Source organism: Pagrus pagrus (genome assembly GCF_965226575.1).
Source record: "Pagrus pagrus genome assembly, chromosome: 2".
Classification (NCBI taxonomy): Eukaryota; Metazoa; Chordata; class Actinopteri; order Spariformes; family Sparidae; genus Pagrus; species Pagrus pagrus.
Window position 1 is genome coordinate 12362461 of NC_140186.1, and position 24911 is coordinate 12387371.

A 24911-nucleotide genomic window follows, 5' to 3' on the forward strand; every position below is an offset into this window, starting at 1 on the left:
CATGGCATCAGCAGGCCTTTCTGTTAGCTCTCGCTCGCTGCATACGCTCGCACGTGTGTGCGCGTGTGCACTAACGCATGTATGAGCATGTGCGCACACACACACACACACACATCATCAGATCGTCTCACATTCACAGACATTAATAAAGCCTCCCCATCGCCTCCTCTCCCGAAGTCTAATGTTTATTCGTACTTGAGGAAAATGCGCTGATACAGATTTTTTTTTCCTCAAGACTGAAAAACAGCCAAAAGCTAACAGAAATGTGGAACTTCAAAGCCCCCGATGGTGGTGGGTACACATTAATGAACACATCACACACGAACACACGTAACGTCCTGCAAGTAATTCAGTATCGCTTACAAGTTTGATTGCAAAGTGTGGACTGGCACATTTGAGCATTAAAAGTGTGCGTGTCTGCGTGTGTGTGTGTGTTTTTGTGCAGCGCAGACACACAGCAACATGCGTCACTCTGCAAGCACAAACAGTCGATACTGTAGTGGCTGATTAGTATGAGAAGAGGGGATGAATATTGGAGAAGGACTCTCAAGAGCCACCCATGAAACATGGAGTGGATGTCAAAGCATTTTGTTCCCATCTCGTTCATTAGGTCTAACTCCGGCTAGTGGACGCTCAGAGTGTTTTAAGTTCATTCACAAACACACACAAACACAAAAAGGCACACACTGGAAACAACACTGTTGGAAACAGTTGTAGTTATTAGATCGGCGTGTCTGACATTTTGTCGACATAAGTAATTAATTTATCCTTTCTATTGGGAAAGTCCAAAGAGCCCAATTAACATGGCTAATATTGCTGCATCGTGTAAAAACATCAGTTTTTTTAATACAGAGGGAATATTCAAATGACTTGCCTTCATTATTCAAATGTATAAGCAAAGTCATCACTGGGGAAAGAGACACGATGGGATTCACACTCGTAGGAACAAGAAAATGATAATCAATCTTTTATTTCTGCAAAGCAATCAAATATTCAGCATATGTGCTTTTCCTTTATCTTGCTTTTCTTTATTTGTGTCATCTGAAATTTGAGGCTTTCTTACGTTCGCCTCATTATCTTTCACTTGAAATTTAAAGGCTTATTTTTTGTGTGCGTTGACGAGCGCGCCATGTTGCAGCGATGATCGTTAATTATTTAATTTTGGAAAATCTTGGCAGCGTGTTTGCGCGAGCCTAGCAGCAGCGTGGTATTTAATTGAAATTATACAGTAAGTCAAGGCTTGAGAGGAAGAGGATTTTTGACTTTTACAGTCGGTCCAGTACACATGCTCAGACAGGAAGCCAGGCCAAGACACACTCAGTTGCCAAATCCCACGGCTTTGTAAGCAACATGCTGCAATAATGGAATCAGACAAATAATATTCCTAATTTAGAGAGTGAAAATGTAAAGGTCAGAGGCAGCAATGAGGGACGTTTCAGAGTTTATTTGAATCTGTTTTTACAGATTGCTATTGTGGTACTGTGTTTTCTGTTTTCACGGCTCGTTCGGGTATTTGTTTTCGAGCGAACTCGGGGGCCCCACTACTGCACGGCCCGGGCTCTTGGCTCCACTCTCCCACTCGTATAGCTATAACAAAGTCAATATTACAAAGAGGTAACACATGTCGAGGTATGCTTCAGGCCTGCCCTGGTGCTGTGATCCTGGATTGGGACACACACACACGCACGCACGCACACACACACACACACACACACAAACACACACACACACACACACACTGTGTAAAAGAATGCATGCCTTCAATAGTAGGCTGCCTACCTCCATGAAGAAAAATGTATCCTGATTTTTTTTCATCTCTGTGCAAATTTGTTCTCTGGTTGAAGCCGGTGTTTCGGCTTTCACACATGAAATTGGTCACGTATGTGCGTGTGTTGGAGTGTGTGTGAACTTCTCTTCCTACCATGTCCAAGTACTTGTTGGTGTCTGTGTGTTCACATAAATTTTGAGTGTGTGATGTGTGTGTGTGTGTGTGTGTGTGTGTGTGTGAGGGCCAGTTTGTTTTGTTTTTCCCTTACTTCAGCACATCTGAGAGAGCTTTTCTGGAACTCCTGAGCCCTGTCCAAACAAAGATGGCCGAATGTGAGGGATGGAGGGGAGGTGGATCAGGGCGTACGTGCGTGTGTGTGTCTATGTGTGTGTGTTTGTGATTTTTCAAGTAAGCTGGGACCAGAAGGGCCTTGCGAAAAAACCAAGAGGAGGGAGAGAAAACCGAGCCCCTGAGAAAGGCAGCTGGAAACACGGAGACTTGCGGTCTTTCTCCCCCCCCCCCCCACACACTTCTCCTCCCCTGGTCCAGCTGCACTCAGATGTGTCTGCCTGCCCCCCCCCCCTACCTCACCCCTGCACTCCCAAACTCAATGCCACTGCCAAGGAGAGAGAGAGAGAAAGAGGGAGAGTGAGGGAGAGTGTCGCAGCTGGTAATACTTACTGGCCATTTTACCGCGGTAAAGGCATGAGATTCATTAGGCCAGGGCCCGCGTGTTTTGTGCTGAGTACCGGCCGTGTTATTGTTAGGATGTGGTAAAATTATAAATATGGAGGGGTGGGGGGGATTCGGGGCGGGGGGGGTGGGGTGCAGGGATCTAAGTGGAAGGGGTTGGAGAGGAGGCGAGAGCGAGGTGGTGGAGGCGGGGAGGGCGAGGAAGAGGAGAAACACGCCACTCATTAACTCCTCTGCCACAACCTTGTTTCTCATGATTGGGTGGCAATAAAAAAGTCTGTCACAATTTGTCAAAGTTAATGACTCAATGGCACACCAGCTCTCAAGGGCTGGAAGACACGCTAACATATGTCGAATTAGTCAATAGCTTTATAATTGCAGAAATAAGGATTCTGGCTTTAGCCAAATGAAGCGGACTTAGAGGGTCCTGAGAGGGAATTTGCAATTTGGTCAGGTCGATTGCAGAATGGCAATCACGGAGGCTTGGCACTGCTCTCCGCACACAATCGTCGGGCTGCTTTCTTTTTGCTTTCCTCCCCTCCCACCTGTCTGAGCGTGTCTTCTTTGTGACCTGTGACTCTGGAACAGCGTCTAGCCTCCACTTCAGCCCCTCTATCTGTGAACTTTGTAAGACAGATAAAGACTCAGACACTCCGATGGACTTTCCTTTGGTCTGCCGTCTCGTCCCGCCACGCACACATGCACACACTGGGAGTCACGCAAAGACACTCCTCGTGTCTCTCCCTCATTGTGTGGCTTTGGGAGTGACACGCTTGTCATTGCAGTAATGTAGCCATTGGTCGAATCCTCTCTGTGTCTCTCCCTCCCCTCTCCGTCTGTATCTCGGTCTTGTGTCCTATTTTTCTGTGTCATTTGCTGACATAACACTAATAAAAGGCACAGCTTTTTCTTGGAGTGTTTTATCTAAAGAGGGAACTACAACTGACACTGATTCAGGAGCAGGCTCCTCGCTATGCTGGCTAAGGTAAATAATCGCACAAATCTGTAAATAATAACAATCTGGCCCTTTTTTGGGAGTATTTCTTGATGTGGTGTTTTATAGACACAACAAATAAGTAAGATGCGAGGAGATGTTACACCGGGTTGCAAATAATCTGAATAGAGCAATTATCCCCGGTTCGACGTAGCTTATACGTAGTTTTGTATTTCCACAGCTGTTGGGTGTGCAAGGCCCAGGTGTTTACAAGTGAACCACCGTGCTGACACACTGTTTGAACAAAACTCTGAGGAAAGAAACAAATATTATTGCCCAGTCGTGTGTCTTGAAAACCAGCCAATCCGTCTACAGTAGTGTTCGGTTTAGTTGAAAAAACACATATACATAATTTGGAGATTGCATACACACAATTAGTGCGGGCTTTTTTACATTAAAAAATGGTCAAAGAAAATAAAGAGCTATTGGCGAGATTAAATCTAGGAACCCTTCCAGGATTTCTCTGGCTGGGAGCGACTTTGAGTAGGGGAATTCACTGAGTGTGGGTGTTTGTGTGTGCGTATGTGTGCACATGTTTGCATGAGAGGGAATGTGGGAGAGTGTGTGTGGGCGCGCGTGTGTGTGTGTGTGTAGTTGAGGAGGTATACAGTCCCACCCTGTAGACTAGTGTGATGACTAAATGTCAATTTGGGGGAGTCTCAGCAGTGCTGGCCTCCTGTCGTCACGCCTGCGCTGTGTGTGTGTGTCCCGCCGCCCACGCCAACCAATGATTGCCATGGAGATGTCCCCTCGCAGAGAGGGGTCGGCAATATGTCTGGGCTCTGACTAATACTTTCTGTTTGTGTTAGGGTGTAGATGGGGAGGGAAGTAAAGAGCAGACGATGTTGGTCATCTTCTCTCCCCTCTGTCTATTCCCACCAACGCCGACCCCCCCATCACCCCTCTCATTTTTTCTGTCCCCTTTTCCTTCCTACTCCCACTCTCCTCTCTCTTTTCTCTCCTTTCCCCTCTCTCAAACATGAGTCTGGTCGCACTGTGTGGTCATGTCACTCCCTCAAATCTCCAGACAGAAGCCTAGTGCGTTGTTGCAGTGCCGGCTGTCACTGCGATATTTGCATTCGTCGGGGGCGATCGGCGGGCCAGCGAGTGCAGGTGTCAAGTCTGTCAGGGAGTTGTCCTTATCTGCGGCAGGTCGCTCCCTCTGATAGGCTGAAGGTCAGAGCAGATCTAGTATATATTGACGACAGTGTTTTATTTTCTTTCCTTTTCCTGTCCACACAATGGCCAGTGAGTGATAAGGACGCGTGTCTCTGAACAATGCAGTCTAACAACTTGCAGAGTGATTTCTGGCTTTTATTCGATTTCATTGCTGAAATAATGAGTTCGCCAACATGAAATAAACTGACAATTTGGATTATTGATTAATCTTTCGAGTCATTTATCAAGCAAAGTTAGCAAACATTTGCTGGTTTCAGCTGAGGATTTCCTGCTTTTCCTTGTTTAATATCCCTTTAAATTGGACGTGTTTGGTTTTCAGACTTTCGGGTGGCATTGAAGATGTCATGTCAATTGTAAAAAGTTAAAGCCTGATGGGAAAAAATGATGGCAATATACAAACAAGTTTTAACATAAATGTATTACAAACAAAAATGTTTGATGAAGAGCACTCAGACCTGTTTAATGAAGACCAAATATAGAGGAAGCCATTGAATAAGATGGTATTTGTTGGAAAAATTTCTTCTCTAGTGAACAAACTATGAACCACTGCCGACATGTTTGGAGTTTCTGTACAGCAATTTGTTATTTACTGACTGTACATATATACACTTGAACCAAAAGTTGCGTCATACAGGAGAAATTTGGGAGATCTAGCCTGACATCTTTCGCACAGCACCTTCTCAACCTTGCCTACCTCCCCACATCAGCTTTCCTCTGCCTCCTCCACCTTTGCTGCAACACCTCTTCCCCACCTTTCCGATACACCAGCTTGCCTGACTCCCCCCCTCAAACCCACCCTCTTGCTCTCTCACCTCTCTTCCTTTCCGCCAACGCTCCCTTCGTACTCTCTCTTTCTCTCCCTCCACTCCCTCCCTGCCTCCCCGAGCACCCTGCTTTGAACCTGGCCTTGAATCCGTGCACCCAGAGGTCTGTCACTGGGCAGATGTTTTGATCTCTGGCTGGGGAAATGCTTTGAGGCTCGCTGAGAGGGGCCAGGGGCCTGGACTGGGGTCCTCTGCCTGGACCTGCTGTCTACACAAAAGATGGAGAAACTGGTGCTCCCTTGATGCTCAGGTATTTGAACTGACAGTGTAGTTTCAGTGTGGTACAGCTCTCCATCTATACAGGCTACACCGACTGAGAGCATGGCATATGATAGCGAGATCACAGGGTTGTGTTCCTGGTCCAGTATTGTGATATTACGCTCCCTCTCCCTCTCCCTCTCTGTTTCACAATATCAAAGCCAGCTGGGTCCTTTAGCCGTCCACTTCATAAACAAGCATGACTGTCCTGAAGTACACGCACAGCTATTCATCATGCGAGTGAGCCAGGCTGAAAGTTTCGTCATTGATCCGATTCTACATTTCTTGGGGTGGTGCTCATCACGGAGAGATTTACTTTCTGTGACCGCGTCAAGCCACACAGAGGAAGCAGGAATGTTGGACGCAGGAGTTCAGTTGAATTGTGTGCTTGATGTTTGATGGTGGAGTAATAACATGGGTGTTGCGTCTGTGTGTGTGAAGGAGTGCAGAGCGTGAGTCACACCTGACAGCTGACAAACTAGTAGAGATAGGACCGAAAAAGTCTGATCAGAGTTTAAACTGGACGTCATCTGGGATGACAGTGGATGACAGATATCATCACTCACAATTCCACTGTTTAGATTGTCCACTTATGAACTCCAGATTTATGGTCCTTATTAGTGATTGGAAATTCATTGCTAGCAGACAGCAGACCCATGTTTCGCAAATGTCCTCACGAAAGATTGAAAGAAGTATTTAACCAGACAGATGATCGTGATCCCTGCCGAACGAGGCTTCAGACTCACGGCGTCCCATCGTTGGGGGGACTAAAACGTGTTTGGGGGGACTGGGAGATCTTCCCTGGGACACCTCTAGGACAAAAACGACAAACTGATCTGAGCGAGATTACAGCTGAACGCGTCTTCTCATGCTATTACTGGCTGGCTACTCAGCACGAGACCTATGGAGAAACACGATGCCTTGAAATCAAAAAGGACGCAGTAAACTCACTATCGACAGGGAACGCACCCTTTATTTGCCCCGTTAACGCTACAAATCCACGATGGCTAGTTAGCTCGTTAGCAGTTAGCAGCTGATGGGCATCAAAGGCAATGGGTTCGGCCAAAAGAGCTCACAGCTGACAGCTAAACGCAGCAGGAGTGAGAGTTGCTGTTCAGAGGAACATGAAGAGTTTAACAGTAAACTGCAGTTTAATGTGACAACATATCAAGTTCAATAAAAAAGTAGACACAAGGTTTTAATTCAGTTTAAATTCACTCTGGGTCAGTTAAAATTGTTTTTCGGGATGGTTCAGGGACAGTGGTGAAAAAATTCAGTCTAGAGCAATGGTGCCAAACTATGACTTTGTCTCTTAACAGTAATGCAGTTACATCTAAACCAGACTTGATGTTTTTTTCTGCTGCATCTGTCACTTCTGCCCCATTGTCCCCTGCACGTTTTAGGCTATGACACTACTATACATCATACTTTGGGTCAGCAAGATCTCACGTTGCTGTGTGAAGGCACAGTTGTGTTGCAGTAAGTGCAACAAGACTGAGAGGCACTGCCAAACATCTGAAACCTATGTGTCGGACACAATATGTTCACAGATGAATTTTATTGGTCCCAGTTTTTTGTTAAATGTTTATTTACTGCGCTCACTTCATTTCCAAACTTTATTTTCAAGCTTTGTCCGTAGTTTACAGCAAGTCACTTTAAAAAGGGCTAAGTCCAAACACTGTAATAGCTTTTTGTGTACTTTTTTTTTAAAATCAGATTTGTGATACATTAACTAATTGACAATGAATCTCCAAATCTGTCAAGTCACAAGCAGCTTTAATTAAAGGTGCGTGCAAAAAACAGACATAGCCGCCTGTATTTGTTTGAGTTAAAGAAAGAAAAGGAAGAAAAGAGAGGGGTCCCAGGTCTCCGTATGAATACATGAAAACACATGCTTCTCTTCTCCTTCTGTAATCCACCGGGGACTCACGCCCCATTTGGTTCCCATTAGCATAGCTCTGGTCGCTCTGCCCCGTGTCAAAGCCCAGACGCACAGCTGCACAAAGGACAGGGACCTCTGGCATCGTGACTGCCAGCCGCGGGGCTCAAAACCAGAACTGACATGGAGGACGGGGCCTTACACTGTGGGGATTTCAGAGGGAAGACACCAGTTTTTCTGTCGACTACAGTTTCCCTTTTCTGAAGCCGGTGCGCATGTGATTAATCGTTGTTTATTTTGTACCACTTTGTAAGGCAAGAAAACTCTGTTTCAAGTCACATCCAATGTACAAAATCAAACAAGCAAAAATTAGCCTTGGCATGAGGTATTTGCTCCCCTGTATTTTGTGGCGTGCTGTGTCCGACTACAAAGACTTTCTTTATTCGGCGTGTTTTATTTGTCACCTGTTTCCAATATGGACACTGTGAAGTCCTGATCTATCTGTCGGAGCCAGGGCCCGGTTTTATGACACGCAAAGCTTGCTGTGCCTCTTTTCCTACACACGTTGGCCGCACATTTCTGGCAGGAAATTGACAGCATTTCAGCAGCTAACTCATGGATGAGATAATATCTTGTGGGTGGAAGAGAGGACAAGATGCTCCCAGTGTTTTACAGTGACCCTAAGCAGAGACAAATTTAAATCCGAAGCTGCTGCTGCGAAGATCAGGCGCACACATGCACACACATGCGCACGTACACACGGGGTTTTCATTTAAACCTCGGCTTTGCTTAACTCACCAAAACAAGAAATGTGGTCTGTGGCTGTGTGTTGAACATGGTAAAGGTTTCAATTAAAGTAGGAGGAACAATACCCACCCAGCATCCAGCAGCTGTCTGGGTTGGCTTTCCATTGTGCGCTGTCGAGGGAGGATACAGAGAGGCTGGAGGGGACTAGCGGTGTTTTAGTGGTGTTTTTCGATGGCATATGGTTACAACATCAACCTTGAAAAATGACAGGGTAGTAATACAGTTGTACAGGATATTAGTTTAGGATCACCCTCACTTCTAAGGTTTCATAGGACTTGTAGCAGCCAAGGCAGTGTCTGTGTTGATCTCCGCATATGCTGCTTGGTTTAGTGTTGGACTCATTTGCATGTATCGGTATTGATCCTGGGCCATGTTTCTCCCAATCCGCCTAAAATCCTCTTGGACCTGACCAGTCCAGGCCGAAGCCATCTTGTTCTGCCGCTCCTCTTCCCTGCATTTCTTCAGTCCATCTGTCCCACTAACAGTCTTTTAATTGAGAGTCCTCCCCGGTCTGATGCTGGCCATTGCTGACTGTCAGTGTTTATACAATTGGGCTGGGACAGGGACTGCGAGCCAAGCAAAACATCCATGAAACATCAAGCCTCCAGCTAAACAAAACCCAGCAGTGAGACACACACGCACACACTTGAGCCAGATAAGGGCTGAAAATGATGCTTTCTGAACGCGGCTAGGTTAAGTTGTTGACCATCGCGGCAACACGGCAGCTGTGAGAGAGTGTCGACTGTTGTCTGGGTCTAATTGCTACAGCATTGTGGGATTTTCTTCACTTGCTAACAGCTTTCACTTTCTAGCTGCTCATTTTTCTAGTGATTTACGAAGTCTCACACACACTCGCTCACACACACCCCTCTGTCCTTTTCCTCACCGTCGTCCTCTTTAGTTGCGAGCCAAAGAGGAAACCCTGGCGAGACGCTAGCACAGTGACTAATGCTGTGTATCTGGCCGGGGCCTCAGATAACACAGCCTCCTCCCCCGGCCTGCTGTGACAAATATGTGCGAGTGCAGCGCTGGGATCCGGGCCCAAGCTTGTCCCTGACCCAGCCCAGGCCAGACGCAGGTTAAACCACGGCCAAATGCAACCCAGATCCACATTGGCCACAGAAGCAGAGTTTTGAGTATGTGAGAATCATGAGAAGAAGCCTTCATAATTTTGTCTTTCTTGCTTCCCCTGACAAGCCACACACGCAGGCGAACTCACATCCTTGACGATGTTGTTTTTGATGGCGATTTATGACACATCTGTCTTCTGTTGCCTCTGCAATCAGTCTGTAATCTTTCATATTGTTGCGTATGATCAATTTTGATGCCGTCATATCACAAACATCTCCCGTGTTACTCTTCTCTTACACCCTCCGAACTGAATTTGCAACAACGCACAAATTAATCCCAAGAAATAACTGGCACAGTACGTCCCCTCCCTTCCCTTTTCTCCCGTCAGTGCCTTCTCAGTTGAGGGGGCTTGCTGCTTTAATGCTTCTTAATGCTGCTGTCTGCTTAATGGGCCAGATATGAGAGGTGCTGCTAGCCAGCGTAATAAGTCAGTGATTAGAGGGCGCCTTGTCACAGCAGCAGCCTCGCAGACAGTGGCACGCTCTAATTGCCGTATTAGACGCCCCTTAACTATCTTGTCAGCTGTCAGACCCCGGCTCGTAAACAGAAGAGGTGCATTTGATATTTGCAATTGTTTATTTCCGCCTGCCGCTGTTAGCACTGCTGCATGGAGAGGTAATTAGGAAGGGGTTGTGTTTGTGTGACATCACTGTGCTAAATTTGGGTACTGTAAATTAGAGTTTGTGCAAGGAGAGTTATATAAAAAGAAAAGTATTCAGTGGCAAAGTATCTAACAAAATAACTAAAAGTTGGGGTGGGGTGACAGACAAAGAATTGGACAAATGTGCAACATGATCAGGGCAGCAACTAAAGAATATTTTCTACAAAAAATGAATCTTAAAAGATAAACTCTTTTTGGTCTATACGATGTCAGCCAATAGTAGTGTCAATTGCAATTTCCAGAAGTTGAAAGGGAAGTCTTTTATATTGCAAAACATTGCTTTTTTGTCCAGCCACTAGTCTACTAATAGCAGCTTTTCACATTTAAGAACCTAGAACCAGTGAATTTGTAGCATTTTTGCTTAGAAAATAACTTTCACGATGATCAAAATTGCATCAACTGACATAAATTAATCACCATTCTTTCAGCTCCTAACATTACTGGAGAATTGTATTTTTAGAGCAGAAGCAAAAGCAGTTTTCTGTCAATCCAGTGTTGTTTTAGTGGTATTTTAAGTTAAATACAGAAAACAATATTAGAACAAATTGGAGAAGAATATGTAGGCTAGGTTGTGGGTATCATACGTTACGACTGAATGTGACTTTATGGAAACAGATGTTGCTCCAAAGACGTAGACCTTCTGAGTCTATCCTGTATCTGAAAGGTCACAGGTTTGACCCCAGCCACGGCCTTGAATGAGCGTTCGCGAACAGCCGTGTCTGCCGCATAATGGTCCTTGAAGGGAACGCTGAACTCACTTACTGCACGTTCCTCCGGATAAGGACGTCTGCTAAGTGTGTAATGTATGTACACTCCAACTGACACATGGCGTATAATCCTCACACACGGTGAGGATTGCCGCGGCTGCACCTGGAGAGCTTAAAAATGGTGTAAAGTCAAATAATCTGTCTCCTGTCTCGTTCGGTGTCAAACAGTGAGGTGACATGGTTAGAAGTGGCGTCATTTTGTGTTTAATCTTGGATTAGCCCATGTTCACTCTGACACCTCCGGTTACTAATCTGGTTTACAACACCTTAGGGCGAGCAAGGGGGGATTCTGATAGATTTTATGGTCCCTTAGTAGATTATGAGTGAGCTGAGTTTTATATCCTGAATAACAGGATATTGGTCTAATCCACAGACTAGGTTATGCTATTTGCTGTTAAACACCAGAATGTGCACTTGGGTCAATACTGGTGGGTTGGTGTGTGTCTTTACTGATCATGCATTGACCTCAGTTGTTTGACGTGAAGGCTGATCTGCGCTGCTGATCTTTTTCTATCTGTGAGGGCCGATTGACTGTGTCTGACATTGTGAAATAAAGGTTGCTGGACTCCAACCTACGACCCATTGTGTGCACGTCTGATGTCACATTATTGTCACACAGTGAGACAATATGAGATAACATATTTAGTGCCGATCGTAAATTCATAAAGTCCGACGCCTTGATAGTTTCTATGTCGCCGTCGTCCTCTTCTTGTCTGCCCTCGCATTTTCTCTGACACATTTCCTGAATTTAGGATTTTCCTGTCAAAATAAATAGGCAGCTACACACGGCAGTCACCTTGCACACTACACCCGATTTCCTGCCTCGAGCATTCCTGGAATTTTTGCTCTGCAATTTTAGTGATTACAGATTTTTTTTTTTCTTTTCTCTTTACAGCCTAAAGAATTAACACATAGGAAAAACCATCAGTCATTCAGCACTGACTCAACACCACATGTGCCAAATGTGAAATACTTTACCCTCATCATGTGGATTCACCGTTTATTTTGCCAAGTTATTAACTTTTTTCTTTCAGCCAGCACACTTAGATTACACGCTAATGTAAAGGAAATACAACATTTGATTTGAGAAAAGATCCAAGTGATTTTTTTTCCCTTGCACTAGTCCTCCTACAGCTGCACGGTCCCTTTAGGCAGTTTAGGTTGCAGAAGTGTTACTATCTTTACTCCCCAATTCATCTTGATAATGTAAAAAATGTCTGATAAACAAAGACCCGCCAATGCTTATTAAGATTCATGTTTCTCACTTCTTTTTCACTCTTTTCTTCTTCTTTTTCTTCTGTCTTCTTGTTTCTCTATGTCTGTGGGAAATTTACGGCTCCCAGCTGCTGCACTCATTCGGATGATGAAGCTGTACTCATTTGTGTGGATTTCTGTGTATATCATATATTTTATCCGCGCTGTACAATCTCTTTATTGTTTGAAGAACGTGAAACATCTTACAGGATCAAATGACCTCCTGCGAAATGTGCCTGAATTTTTTTGCTAGAGTCTTTAACAGCCCTCTGTGAAGGCTTAAGCCTCGGCAGACGATGCATTGTGCTGTACTGAGTTTCCCTCGTCAAGTCTGGACACTTAACCTCTCACTACTAAAAGCTTTCCGAGGTCAGACTAAGTGCAGCTCCAGTGTTGAGTAATGGAGCCTCAGTCAAAACAAGTTACATTTTTTGTGTTTTCAGGAAGGGAAGTCCTTTGTCGGTTCACATGAACTTACCGTAAAGAGGCAGATTCACACGTTGGAATATAGTAGCAGTTGGGAAATTTGGTGTCTGAGAGTTATTCTTCATGATATGTTTAGTATTACACTTATCACATTCCTACGTAACAGTTTACAGTATTAGGTAAAGATGCAACAATTAGTTGATTAAACAATTGGATGATCAAAATGAATTTAATTTCCAAATATTTTGTTCATCGATTAATAGCTTTAGTCCTTTTTTTTAAGCAAAAATGTAAAAATAAATAAATAGCTGGTTCCAAGGATTTGCAGTTTTTGTCATTTATGATATTAAAGGAAGAGTCTTTGTGCTTTGGACAAAAGAAGTACTTTGAAGACTTTTGCGCTCTAATAGTGAAAATAATCAGCAGATTAATCAACAATAAAATGATGAAATTCATTAGTTGCACCCCTAGTATTATGTAATAACTATGTAATAATATGGCCCCATACTTCTTGCTTGTATTTGTGACTGGAAGTTGATAACTGCTCTTTCCCAGCCTTCGCTTTGTTATCTCTCCTTTGTACTCGAGCTGTTATTGACGTGGATTGGTCTCTGTTTTTTCTCCTGTGTCTCTGCAGGCCATTCGCTGCACACTGGTGAACTGCACATGTGAGTGTTTCCAGCCAGGGAAGATTCACCTACGAACATGTGACCAGTGCAAACACGGCTGGGTAGCTCACGGTAAGCAGATTCATCATTAGACTAACTGTGGTGTATAGTTGTTGTTCTTTATACAACTACCTCCTCTTGCTGTGGAGAAAATACAGGTCCTGACCTACATGTCTGTACTCTCTGCTGTGTACAGAAATGTACCACAGATGTCGCCAGTATGGATGCATCCCACATCTTTCACAATTAGTATGTTTTACATTACTTTTCACTTACTGCAGATAGAAGCTTCTCTCTGTCTGCGGTGGTGAACGCATTCAAATTCAATTTTGACTCATTTTCCAGAGCAGAAGAAACTTTGTTGTTTTTGTTTGCTTCTGTATTTTTATGTTTCTTTCAAAGTCTTGTTTTTGCACCTTAGATCAAAAAAAAAAGGGGGAAAAAAAGATCTCAACCACGAGACAGATAGCGAAGCGAGAGACCACACGTTATGAGTTTTTCACGTGGGTATAAAAAAAATAGGGAGAGGAGGCAAAAAGTACAAAGAGAAGGAGGAGGGGGAAAAGAAAAAAGAAAACACCTGTTTGGCTTGCGTCCGCACAAGAGCGGGCCACGGGCCCTTCAGAGGATCGCACAGGACCCCATTGACTATTTTTTAATCTCTCCCTCTGAACTGTCAGGCACCCATCTCTCCTCTCCCCCCACCTTTCATTTCATGTCGGCATTGGCAGGGACTCTGACAAGTAGTTCTTCATTTTTTATTATGTTCGTGTCTGGCTGCGCTGTGTTGTCAGGCAAAGCCCTCGTCAGCAGGAAAAAGCCGTCCCAGGATCAGAGAGAGACCCAACCAGGTGTCACCCAGACAGGCAGGGAGAGAGGGGAGGGAGAGGGGGAGAGAGGGAGGTATGAGGTAAGGGAAGAGAGAGGGATTGAGACGGGGAGGAAGAATGAGAGAGTGGACCAGGTGTCGCCCAGACTGCCAGAGTAAAGAGAGAGGTGACTGAGGTTGTGATAGAAGGGGCAATAACAAATCCACCTGGCGTTTTTTCCCCCTGAGTTTTGCCTCTCAGGCAGTGCAGATAAAAATACTTCCACTTCCTTTGCATCAAACGATCTTGATAGAAAAAAAGAAAGTGCTGTTACTAGAAGATAAATGAAAATACAACATTATTATTACTTATCATAAACTATCAGGTTTTCATCAAGGAAAGCTAACGTGTTTTAGTGGGGTTACATAGCATTTCTATTTTATTTGTCTTTATAATACTATTATTTGAAAAGCACGATCACTAATTTAATATGTAATTTGCTACAGCTGATAAATATCAACACATATAAATACAGGAAATAGCACTTTTTACTTTTGATCAGCCACGGACAGAAAGAATTAAGAGAAGAGAAGAGGCGAATAAACCTGAAGATGCAAGAGCAGCGCAACTGCGAAAGAGCAAGAGATTAGATTAAATAGAAATAATGGCAGATAATTACATTAATGTCATTGCTTTTATCTGATTGATATGTTGTTATCAGCTAGCGCTGACTGTGCATAAGCTCCTGAAGGAAGATTTGAGATGAGGGAGAAACTTGATAGACATTAACCGTGCCCTTGTGTGCGTGTCTGTGCATTTTCTTTTCTATCTCCCCTTGTCGCACAGCTCTGGACAAGCTCAGCACCCAGCACCTGTACCACCCGACCCAGGTGGAGATCGTTCAGTCCAACGTGGTGTTCGACATCAGCAGCCTGATGCTGTACGGCACCCAGGCCGTACCTGTCAGGCTCAAGATCCTTCTCGACCGCCTCTTCTCCGTGCTGAAGCAGGAAGAGGTGCTACACATCCTGCACGGCCTGGGCTGGACCCTCAGAGACTACGTCAGGGGCTACATACTGCAGGTCAGCGACCAACATGCATGCTACAGAGCCAAACACATGTAAAGCATCATATGGGTTTAGTGTAAATGTCAAGAGCGGGTATTAGCCGCACTTACTCTCTGCTCACACACAAATGCAGCCCTCGCACATGCTTTCATATTTGCCAGCAATTTTTGGTGATTTTTTTGAAAGTGGGGATAACGTCCACAGCGATCACTACCATTACTTTCTCACCAAGTGTGTCTACAAATACCTCAGCCATTGCAGTTATTCTGAGAGGTATTGATCAAAAGCAGAATAGTGACAATCTAAGCCACTTCAGTCCCATTGCCCATCCATTTTCCTCACATTTTCCCTGCTGTTACTTCTACTTCAGTCTGCCCCCTTTTCCTGCCCTGTCAACACTATGCCCCTCTCCGCTGGAAAAAGGAAAGGAATGAAAAAAAAAAAAAAGTGGAGAAAAATGTCACGCCAGCAAACTATAAAACCACTGTAGTGTGTTTCCTCTCTCCATCCATTCTTGCCTCCACCACCACCACCACCACCACCTCCTCCCATATAATTGCAGTCAGACACATTTCTCAATCAAAGGTACAGAGGTTTTGGTGTTGAAACCCAAACCAAAGTGTTCCTGAATGAATTAGTTAAGAGCAAGTGAACATGTGCATGTGGTTAGTAGCTCCGTGTCCGTGTGTGTGCGTGTGTGTGTGTGTCTGTGTATATATGTGTGTGGATCTGTGAACGCTTTACTCACAGAAGCTGTTTCCACATACAAACCACCCTCTCCTCACCATGCTGTTCCACTTACACACTCTTGGATCTCTAAACCATATACGCATACAGATAAGCACACACACATACACACACACACACACACACATACATTCAGACAAGTAACATGGAGCAACAGTTATATACAGTAGTAAACACAGGACAGCTGGTTCAGGATTAATTTAAAATGAAAGATTTTTTGTGTCTATTTTAAAGACAGATTAAAAGTATATGTTAGGAATATAAATATCTGAAAATTTGGTAAATTAAATGAATAAAATATAATAAAACCCCTCTCCAGTTTTATATTATATTCTTAATCCAGTAATATTAACACAATTTGTGAACTTCTTACATTAAAAAATGTTTTTTTTCAATTTCTAATAAAACATGATGTTCCTTTTTACCACATCTGTGTGGTATATTTTTGATTCACCGATTAATGGTTCAAAGTAAAAAAAATAAAAACAAAAATAAAAGCCAAGTTGACATTTTAAAATGTCTTGTTTTAGCCCAATCCCCCCAAAATATTCTATTTAAAATAATACGAATCACAGACAAGCAGCAAATCTGCAGAGGACATTTGCAATTTTTTCCTAATTAAGCAACTGAAATCATCGATTATGGCTCAAATTCTTTACTTATTGATTAATCGAGCTCTCGAAAACGTCCTCACAATTTATTTTGAATATTTTCCCTCGGAAACCAAAGTAAAACGCTCCAAATCTGCGGTGTGAGAAAGCCATGTTTTGAGTAACGGTTGGATCGCTGCGGTTCCCATAGTCGTTGTAGCCTCTGTGTTTATATCAGCTGGTTCTAATAGTCAGCTGGTGGGAGCACCGTTGCTCAACTGCTCAGCCTCATGTCACGCTACTGGCTAAATCCTCTAGATCTCCTCAGAAGGGCTTCAAAGGGGCCGCGGCCGCCGAGAAGCAGCCAGTCACTTAAGGACAGTAAGTAGTCATTGTACGGCCCTATTAGCCTGTAAGTAGCTATGAAATTCAATCATCTTCCCCGAGCCTCCGGGCAACGCTTTGTGTCAGGGGTGTGTTCCCCGCCACTACGCCGCGCTAAATGAGAGATAAAATGAGGAGAACAGTATAGCCGATGATAGGTAATAAGTTGTCTTTTTGATATTGATGTCAGGGGATATTATTTGATGATAATTTACTTTACCGTGATAGGAGCAGTCAGGCTTTCAAATGCTTACGTGTGCTGATTTAGGATTTAAATAAAAGTGTTTAGGCCGCAGGAGTAATCATTTTAATTCCTATTTTAATGACATATGCTATCAATCACTATAATTATCCAGCAAATACATCCACTATTTCTGAATTATGTTCTAATGAAGCGTCTCTTTACCATACATTCACGTACTGGTGAGCACACTATGGCTCTCTTTGGTTTTCTCCCTTACATTCATCTACTTTTTGTGTTTTAGATCGAGAGCAAAACAAATTCATCGAGTGCGTGCGTGTGAGTTTGGTGCATTATTTTTGCTGGGTGTCAGTGTGTTTGGGTGTCAGTGATGCGCCAGAGAACTCAGGACACTGAGCTGACAGAGTATACCTGCAGCTCCTCTGATGCCTGACCAGGGAATGTATGCAGTGCAGGGGGACGGAAAACACACACACTTATATTTCACCAAACGCATAGAGAAAACCCCCGAAAACACAGATGCTTCAATATTCTGTCTTCGCCTACACATCCCCTCTCTATTTAATACTATAAAGAGAACGGTCTGAACCTGCTTTATATAAAAACTGCCATGGTATAACTTCTGTTGGGATTTGGCACAAATAACTAGTGACTTATTAGTGTGCATATTAGTAGCATATTTGCACATATGAGCAAGATATATTAAGGTTGTTTATCAATAAGTAGTAATCAGGAAGTTATTGATGAAAAACTCTTAGTTAATGGCCTGGTTGTAGAATAAGGCATTAATAAGTGCTTTATAATGACTAATAAAGAGCCAATATGCTACTAATATGCACACTAATACAACTAGTTAATGGATAATAAAAAATAAAGAAATATGCCATTTTATTCATATAGTGCCATATCACAACAGACATTATCCGCAGTTTTCCCTCAATAACTTCTTACTTATTGCTTATTGATAATAGCTAAGTACGGTTTTGTAAATGAATCATGATCTTAATATACTCTGCTCAGTATAGGTCTTATATTAGTTGTAGCTCTCTTAGTTAATGGCCCAGTAATTGTACTGTAGGATACAGTCGTGCAGGATAAGGTATTAAAAAGTGCTATATAATAACTAATTAAGAGCCACTGTGCTATTAATATGCATGTTAATAAGCAACAAGTTAATAATTAATATGATTACGGAGCTGTGTAGTGAAGTGAATGCCAGTGTTTGTGGCACCCACTGACCTGCCTCCCATCTGAGGAAATGGTCACCCTAATTCACTCCGCAGCACTTCTCATCGTCATCTCGATTCATCTGGTTTTATTCTTTATTCCTCTTGAGGAGGATATTTAGGATTTCTTGCTCACCTGCTCTTTTTCTGAACGTGTAGACGGAGCGAGCCAACACTTATGTACAATAATAACCAGGAGCAAGTCACTCATGTTGGGTCATCCGTTGACATTTCCACATTAGCACCAGTGCATTATTATCTGCAGAATAGACTCATGTTCATATGTCATCATTGTCTTTCTAGTTCTAATTCACAGACGGAATTAATTCATGTCAACACCCGTGAAAAACTTTGCCCTCCTCTGTCCTCTCTGCCATCCACCGCAACAAAGCGAATACGACGTAGAGGTGTGACTAAACATGCGTACTCTCTGCAATTTACCTTTGTAATAGGCTCCTTAAACCGAAGAAATTAATCGATATTATTAAAAGCTCAGTGGCTCATCTAGTGGTTGGAATTTTGATTTGTAAAGGAGAGGAATTATACATGACATCAATAACCATTAAAATGAACGATTGTCTTTCTCTCGTCTTTCATCCCTCTAATAAACCTTTTGTAGCCTGACCTTCAGTCCACAAACTGCTCTCTTATAGCATTCACACGCCGCGAAGCCGCACATCGTTCCATAAATGTGTGTGTGCAGGTTTATGTGTGAACATAATGAGTCGAGATTTATTTAAGTTCCCAATAAACAAGCTCTCGCTGCCAGGCAAACCAAAGACAAGTAACTCCCTGTCATCACATTTTCAAGAGTTTAAAAGTTATTTAATGATCTTCGCAATGTCTCTTACCTCTAGCTGGCTCGTGTTCGCAAATATGTCATAGATTATTCTGAAAACTCAAAAAGCCCATTTTCTTTGTAGAACATAATATATTGTTGGTTGGATCACTTTTGTTAGCAAAAATGGGATCTTCTGCTTCATTTGTAGGATCAGTTTATCTGTCTTTCTGACCCAGCGCTAAATGTTAAGTACTTCGGTAGGTGCTTCGTTTAATGTAGCTTCTATTGTGTTTCTATGCATCCTAAAAACTCTGCATATGCCCTACCTAAAAAAAAAAAAAAAACTAGCAGTAGCATTTTGATATCTTTTTCTGTAGAAAGTAAGTCAATTTTTCACATTATCTACCAGTTTCAAAAGAGTTGTGTGAGCTCACCTTTTATTCTCAACAAGGTTTTCCGCCTGATAGTGACGACTGAGAGTCATGAGTCTTTTACCCTTTACACCACTTTATTTCTTTGCTGTTTCTCCCCTATCCCCCTGACTTCAACGTCAATCTGCAGCATTATGTGAACAACACAGACACCTTTATTCATCGCCAGAGTTCCTTGCCCTTCACTCTGGCAGGACTTTTTACTTTCTCCCCTCCTCGGCCCTTCATCCCTCCCTCCCTCCCTCCCTCCCTCCCTCTACTCATCCCTCTCTCTTCTCCCATGGTTGTTTCCAGACAGACCCACAGCCAATGTGCACCAGATGCCCCCCCGCCACCCCCACCCCATCCCGGCAGCCTGTCACTGCTCACCCCTCTGTTCGATACAGACAGATGGAATTGCTATCAGTACTGGTTTCTCTCTGCCTGTCTCAGCCTCTGTCTCCCACACTCCACGCTGTCTATTTTGTCTTTCCTTTTTCTTATCCCTTACCAAGTGAAAAATAAGTAGAGAGAGAGAGAATGAGTGGAAAGAGAAAGAGAGAGCGAGAGACACAGGCTTTTCAGCCAACATATGGGCTGAAGCCCAGGGTTTTCCTGAGCGACATTCTCAGTAATGTTCTGTCCTTGTAGAACATTGGGCTGCCTCCACTTTTATGAGATGTGGTTTTCCTGACTCCACACGGCTTCCAGGAGACCCAGATGGAACCGCTAACAACCCCCACCACCGCCACGCAACCACACGCACACACACATACGCACACACACACGCCGTACACACACAAACAGTCTTAACCCTAATTGCGCACACACTCGGAGGAATGCTTATTCAAACTATCAGATGCGCACACACACACGCGGCCACGAAAGCACAGTACCTCGATAACCCTCCAACACGGGCTTTGTTTCAGTGGCAGATGCCTGAGCACGAAACAATCTCCTTTAATTTCTGTTATTTATCTGCTTATTTGGCAAATGTATTCTTTCTCTAATGAGCATGAAGAAGGGAAGTAGTTTTTTAGAGCACTTGGAAGGCCGCAGGAGGGCCACGCTCGTATTTAAAAAAAAACTTGCGACTGTAATGTTGTACATGTGTACTTACACATGTGGAATATGAGATGTAATTACATGGATTAGGGTGCAACAGCGTTTGTGTAAGACAGGAAACCATTTCCAGTTGCAGGTGGGTCCTGAGGCCTTACTGAAGGTACCACTCGGCTCCTCTATAGTGGTTTAGAAAGGTATTTATTGAGTTAGAGTCACATTTCAAAATTTCTTCTTCTTCTTCCTTTGCTGTCCCTCCCCTCTCCCTCTCTTCGTTTTCTGTCTCTCACTCTGTCAACTGTGAAGGGCACCATATCTCTTGATCCTCGCCTGAGAAACTTCCATTTTAGGTAGTCGGGCTCCGTGCAACAAAATTTTTTGGACACAATCCCCTTCTCCAATCTCCTCCATACGGCACACTTGTAACCCCTATTTTCCTCCTGTCCTCCTCCTCCACCCTCCATCACCTCCCAGTGCCTCCCCTTTCTCTCAGAACCTGTTTTCTGTTATCACTACTTAATGCCTCACCCTGGGAGATGGACGGGGGAGAGAGCGTTCTCCTAAGGTGGAAATTCTTACGTTCATATGGTTATGATTTGGTGGGGAGGTCAGGCTCGATTTTTGCTGGAAGGCTTACGGTTGGCTCTGTGCTGGCCGTGCTGGGCTCCAAGCACTTCAAAGAGGGCCGGTGTACTGAATCAAGGTGATTCTCACCCCCCCCACACCACCCTGCACACACATGCACACACATGCACACACATACACACACACTTGTCCTGCCTAGTGCTCTTAAGGGTGTCTTCTCCCTTCTTTTACTCAATCGCTCACTTCGCGGTAAGCTCGAGATAAAAGGATGTGATTTCAGATTAGAGGATCAGTCAGCGAGAGTTGGAGGAGCATTATCAGCAAGGCATTAAAACCATTTGATAACATTTTTTAGAAAAAATGCTGCTTTATCAACATGAAATATTAAATCCAGCATGCTTTTATAACACAATAAACAATCTATAAACCATGTAATGTTTTACAGAAACGGTGCGCCTCTTCACTGTCACTTTTCTCACAGCCTCCCTCCAAAGCTCACAGCCAGCTCCTTACACAAGTGCTGCCCGTGCCAAATCCTCAGTCCCTCGCTTTTGAATCCTGAACCCGAGCCTCAAATGAATTCAAGCTGGAGAAGCGAGGTTACGAGCAGGTTACATTGTATGCAGGAATTTGGGAAATAATTCCCCTTATATTGGATTTGGAAGGTAGTCTGAATTTTACCATAGATTCGACAAGGCCTCACAAGCTGCTGCAAGTATAATAGTGATAAATAATATTATGAAAGCAGTTTGCCTGTTTCGTTTTGTAAACTCATGACACCTTTGCACGTGCTATCACGTGGAGGTTGAGAAGAAAATAGCTCCTCAAAGAGGAGGACTGCAGAGGCAAGACAGAGGTGTGAACCGTTGTGTTTGCGTGCCATGTTTTCACATCTTTTAATCGTGCACCATCTTAGTTTTTAATGTCATCGCCCTCTTCTTTACGATTTCTGTTCTGTCCATGTGTGGTCATTTTCACGCCCTCACAGCTCGACTTGTCTAACGCTTCCACCGCTGCCTCAACTGTCACTTCTGTCTCTCGGTATTAAGGATGTTTTCTCAGTGTGTGTACTCTGGCCTTAGCTGTTATGAACCAGAGTACTGTGCTGTGTTGTGTTCTTTATCTTTACACTGCTCTTTTTTTTTTTTCCTCAAGTGAGACCATTGCTCCAGTAACAACATTCAACACTGTGACGCGCTCTTCCTCCTTCCTCTCGCTCTCTTTCAAATACTCAAATCAAACACTCGCTGTGGTTCAGCTCTTTCCCATCTGCCTCATAAATGTTTAGTGTCACCTGGCTTTTTACGAACTGCACACACACACATGTACACACACACAGCATGCAGTGAAAGACAAGTATGATTTTTCACTCAAAGATGAACATTGAATCATTTTATTTCAGGAGTCATTCACTGTTTAAAAACATATTTTTTCCCTTAAATATTACGACATGCAGAGCAGTTCATATACCGCAGTCTAGGATCATGGATGCTGCATCACAGAATGTGATAAAAAGCCAATACACACGACAATTTCTTCTCAAGAGACACTTAAGTAATTACACCACATTCGGAAATTCCCTTTAATGCATCCATTACATGCTCGGTGGTCACATGTATATTTCAAAATGTTATTTTAACTTACGATGAGTGACCCCCCCATATACCCATATATGGTCAAATTCAAACATCATGAATATATCATGCCATAACGTATGGGAGTGAGGTGTGTGTGAGTGTGTGCGTGTGTGTGTGTGTGTGTGTGTGTGTGTGTGTGCAGGAGGCGTTTTAATAAAATCTGATTGGGGAGTTAACATGCTGTGCAGGGCAAACATGGGAAGTGAAAACGATATGTTTAACATACATGGTCAGGTCTAGGGGCTCCCATGGGATCCTAGTAGGGGTTTGATCAAACTCCACTCCACTGGGCTTCACACACACAGTATATGAGCGCCACCTTCTTACCCATTTCCCTCTTAAATCCCCATGATAAGGCTGACTTCAAAGCCTCGCAGCCAATCCTACAGCTTTAACCCGAGATGCTGGCTTGATTCACCGGCTGCATCTCTTCCCATGGCCCCCACCACACCCCGACACCCTCTCGCACACACAACCTCACTCGCATTCATTCTATATCTGTGAAAAGCTGCCTGCTATCTCTGTCCAGCTCACAGTGTCTCCAAATCTAAGTGCAGAAAAGGAGCCACCGGTGCTTTTCTTCTCTGCCCTAAGTTCCACTGGCATGTCATGATTAGAATAAAAAGGAATATTCTGCCTGTAATAATGGGGTCTCCTCATCCCCCCATCACCCAGTTCCTCTCTCCTCTCCGCCTGCTCCATGTGATATGCATTACACTGATCAGTGTAATGGGATCTCTGGTTCTCTCACTGCACATTTGCCTTTCTCTTTTTACCCAGTGTCCATGCCCCCCGGAGAATTCCCTCAACAGGTCCTCGCTGCCACCCCGGTGTGGCTGAAGCTCCCCAGGAGAGGCTCTCATAGTCAGCCGCGCGCCCTAATTGAAACTGGAAATGTGCCAGCCTGCTTATCAGGAATTTTTATTTACCTCTGCCAGACTCTGCCCTCTTTAACTTTTCAAAGAGGGCTGTGTTATAATTGCCTCCTCAAACAGAATCCCTCTCTTTCTGTCGGCATCCCTCGCTCCATATATCCTTTTTCATAAGTTATAATATCCTGTCTCGCCTGCGCTGGAAGGAGGAAATGGCTTCTGAATTCTGAAGTGCTTTTCAGGGGGCTACGGGGGTTTGTTGCCACGGAGGGAAATTGAATTTTACTTCAAGGTCAGCGACACTAATGACGGTGTGGGAAGGTGTTGATCTCGTACAGCTCTGGTTTGTCTAGCAGCACCCCGCTGTATCGATCGGCACGGGAGATTCTAGTCCTGCATCGATTGTCACACTGAATTGTTTGGGAGTGTTGTGGAAATCACCAGTGTGGTATAAGTGGTGATTTGGGACTGCAGCCACTCTCAGGGGTCAGCGAGTATAGATAGAAAAACAGATGACTGCTTTGAGCAAAAGGAACACTGACAAATGTATAGAGTCTCCCAAATCGGCTGCAGATGATAGTAGATACAGTACATAAATGTCCTGAACTGCTCCCCCACACCATGACTGATGCTTAATATAGCTGTTGGAAGTGCTCATACACTCTAAACACCACTTGAGAATTGTGCGCGCACACACACTTATACACAGGATACCTTCCCAGGCTCAACAAATATAACCACCCATACGTACACACATACGCAGAGAGAGAGAGAATTTTAACCAATCACTTTCATGATTCACTGCTGCTTGTATGCAAGATGGTTAGTTATGGGTCGGTGCCCTGCGGTGTGAGTGAATGTGTGTCACTTCCCCCACAAATGGAAACATTTAGACACTGAAGTGTGTCCTGAGGTGAGAGCTGTAGAAGCTCTCACTCATAAAGTAGCGGGGAGGCAGCCTGTGGAGGAAATGAGCTAGGCAGACCGGTGGAGGGAGAGGAGCGTGACACACACCGAAGGACCTCACACACACACACACACACACACACACACACATGCTGGTGAACCACACACCGGTGACTGCTGCTGTGGTTGTGCTTTGCACCGTGTCTATCACCGTCTCGTTTTTCGCCAGAGCCTCCAGCTGTGTTTGACTTCCTGTTCTTCTACGTGATGTTGTGGTGACATTGGCAGAAAGGACACAGCCGGTACTGTGCCTCCATGTTGTGT

At 44.0% G+C, this 24911-nt stretch overlaps 1 protein-coding gene across 3 annotated transcripts in view; it reads left to right on the forward strand.

The window, feature by feature from the left end:
* The window catches only part of bnc2 (basonuclin zinc finger protein 2), a 165690-nt gene that overhangs the window by 105309 nt on the left and 35470 nt on the right, over window positions 1-24911 (forward strand). For all 3 annotated transcript variants that reach the window (XM_084344180.1, XM_084344179.1, XM_084344181.1), the window contains 2 exons: window positions 13279-13381; window positions 14965-15200. In XM_084344180.1, the coding sequence (XP_084200306.1) occupies window positions 13279-13381; window positions 14965-15200 (339 nt within the window). The remainder of the gene's footprint in view (window positions 1-13278; window positions 13382-14964; window positions 15201-24911) is intronic.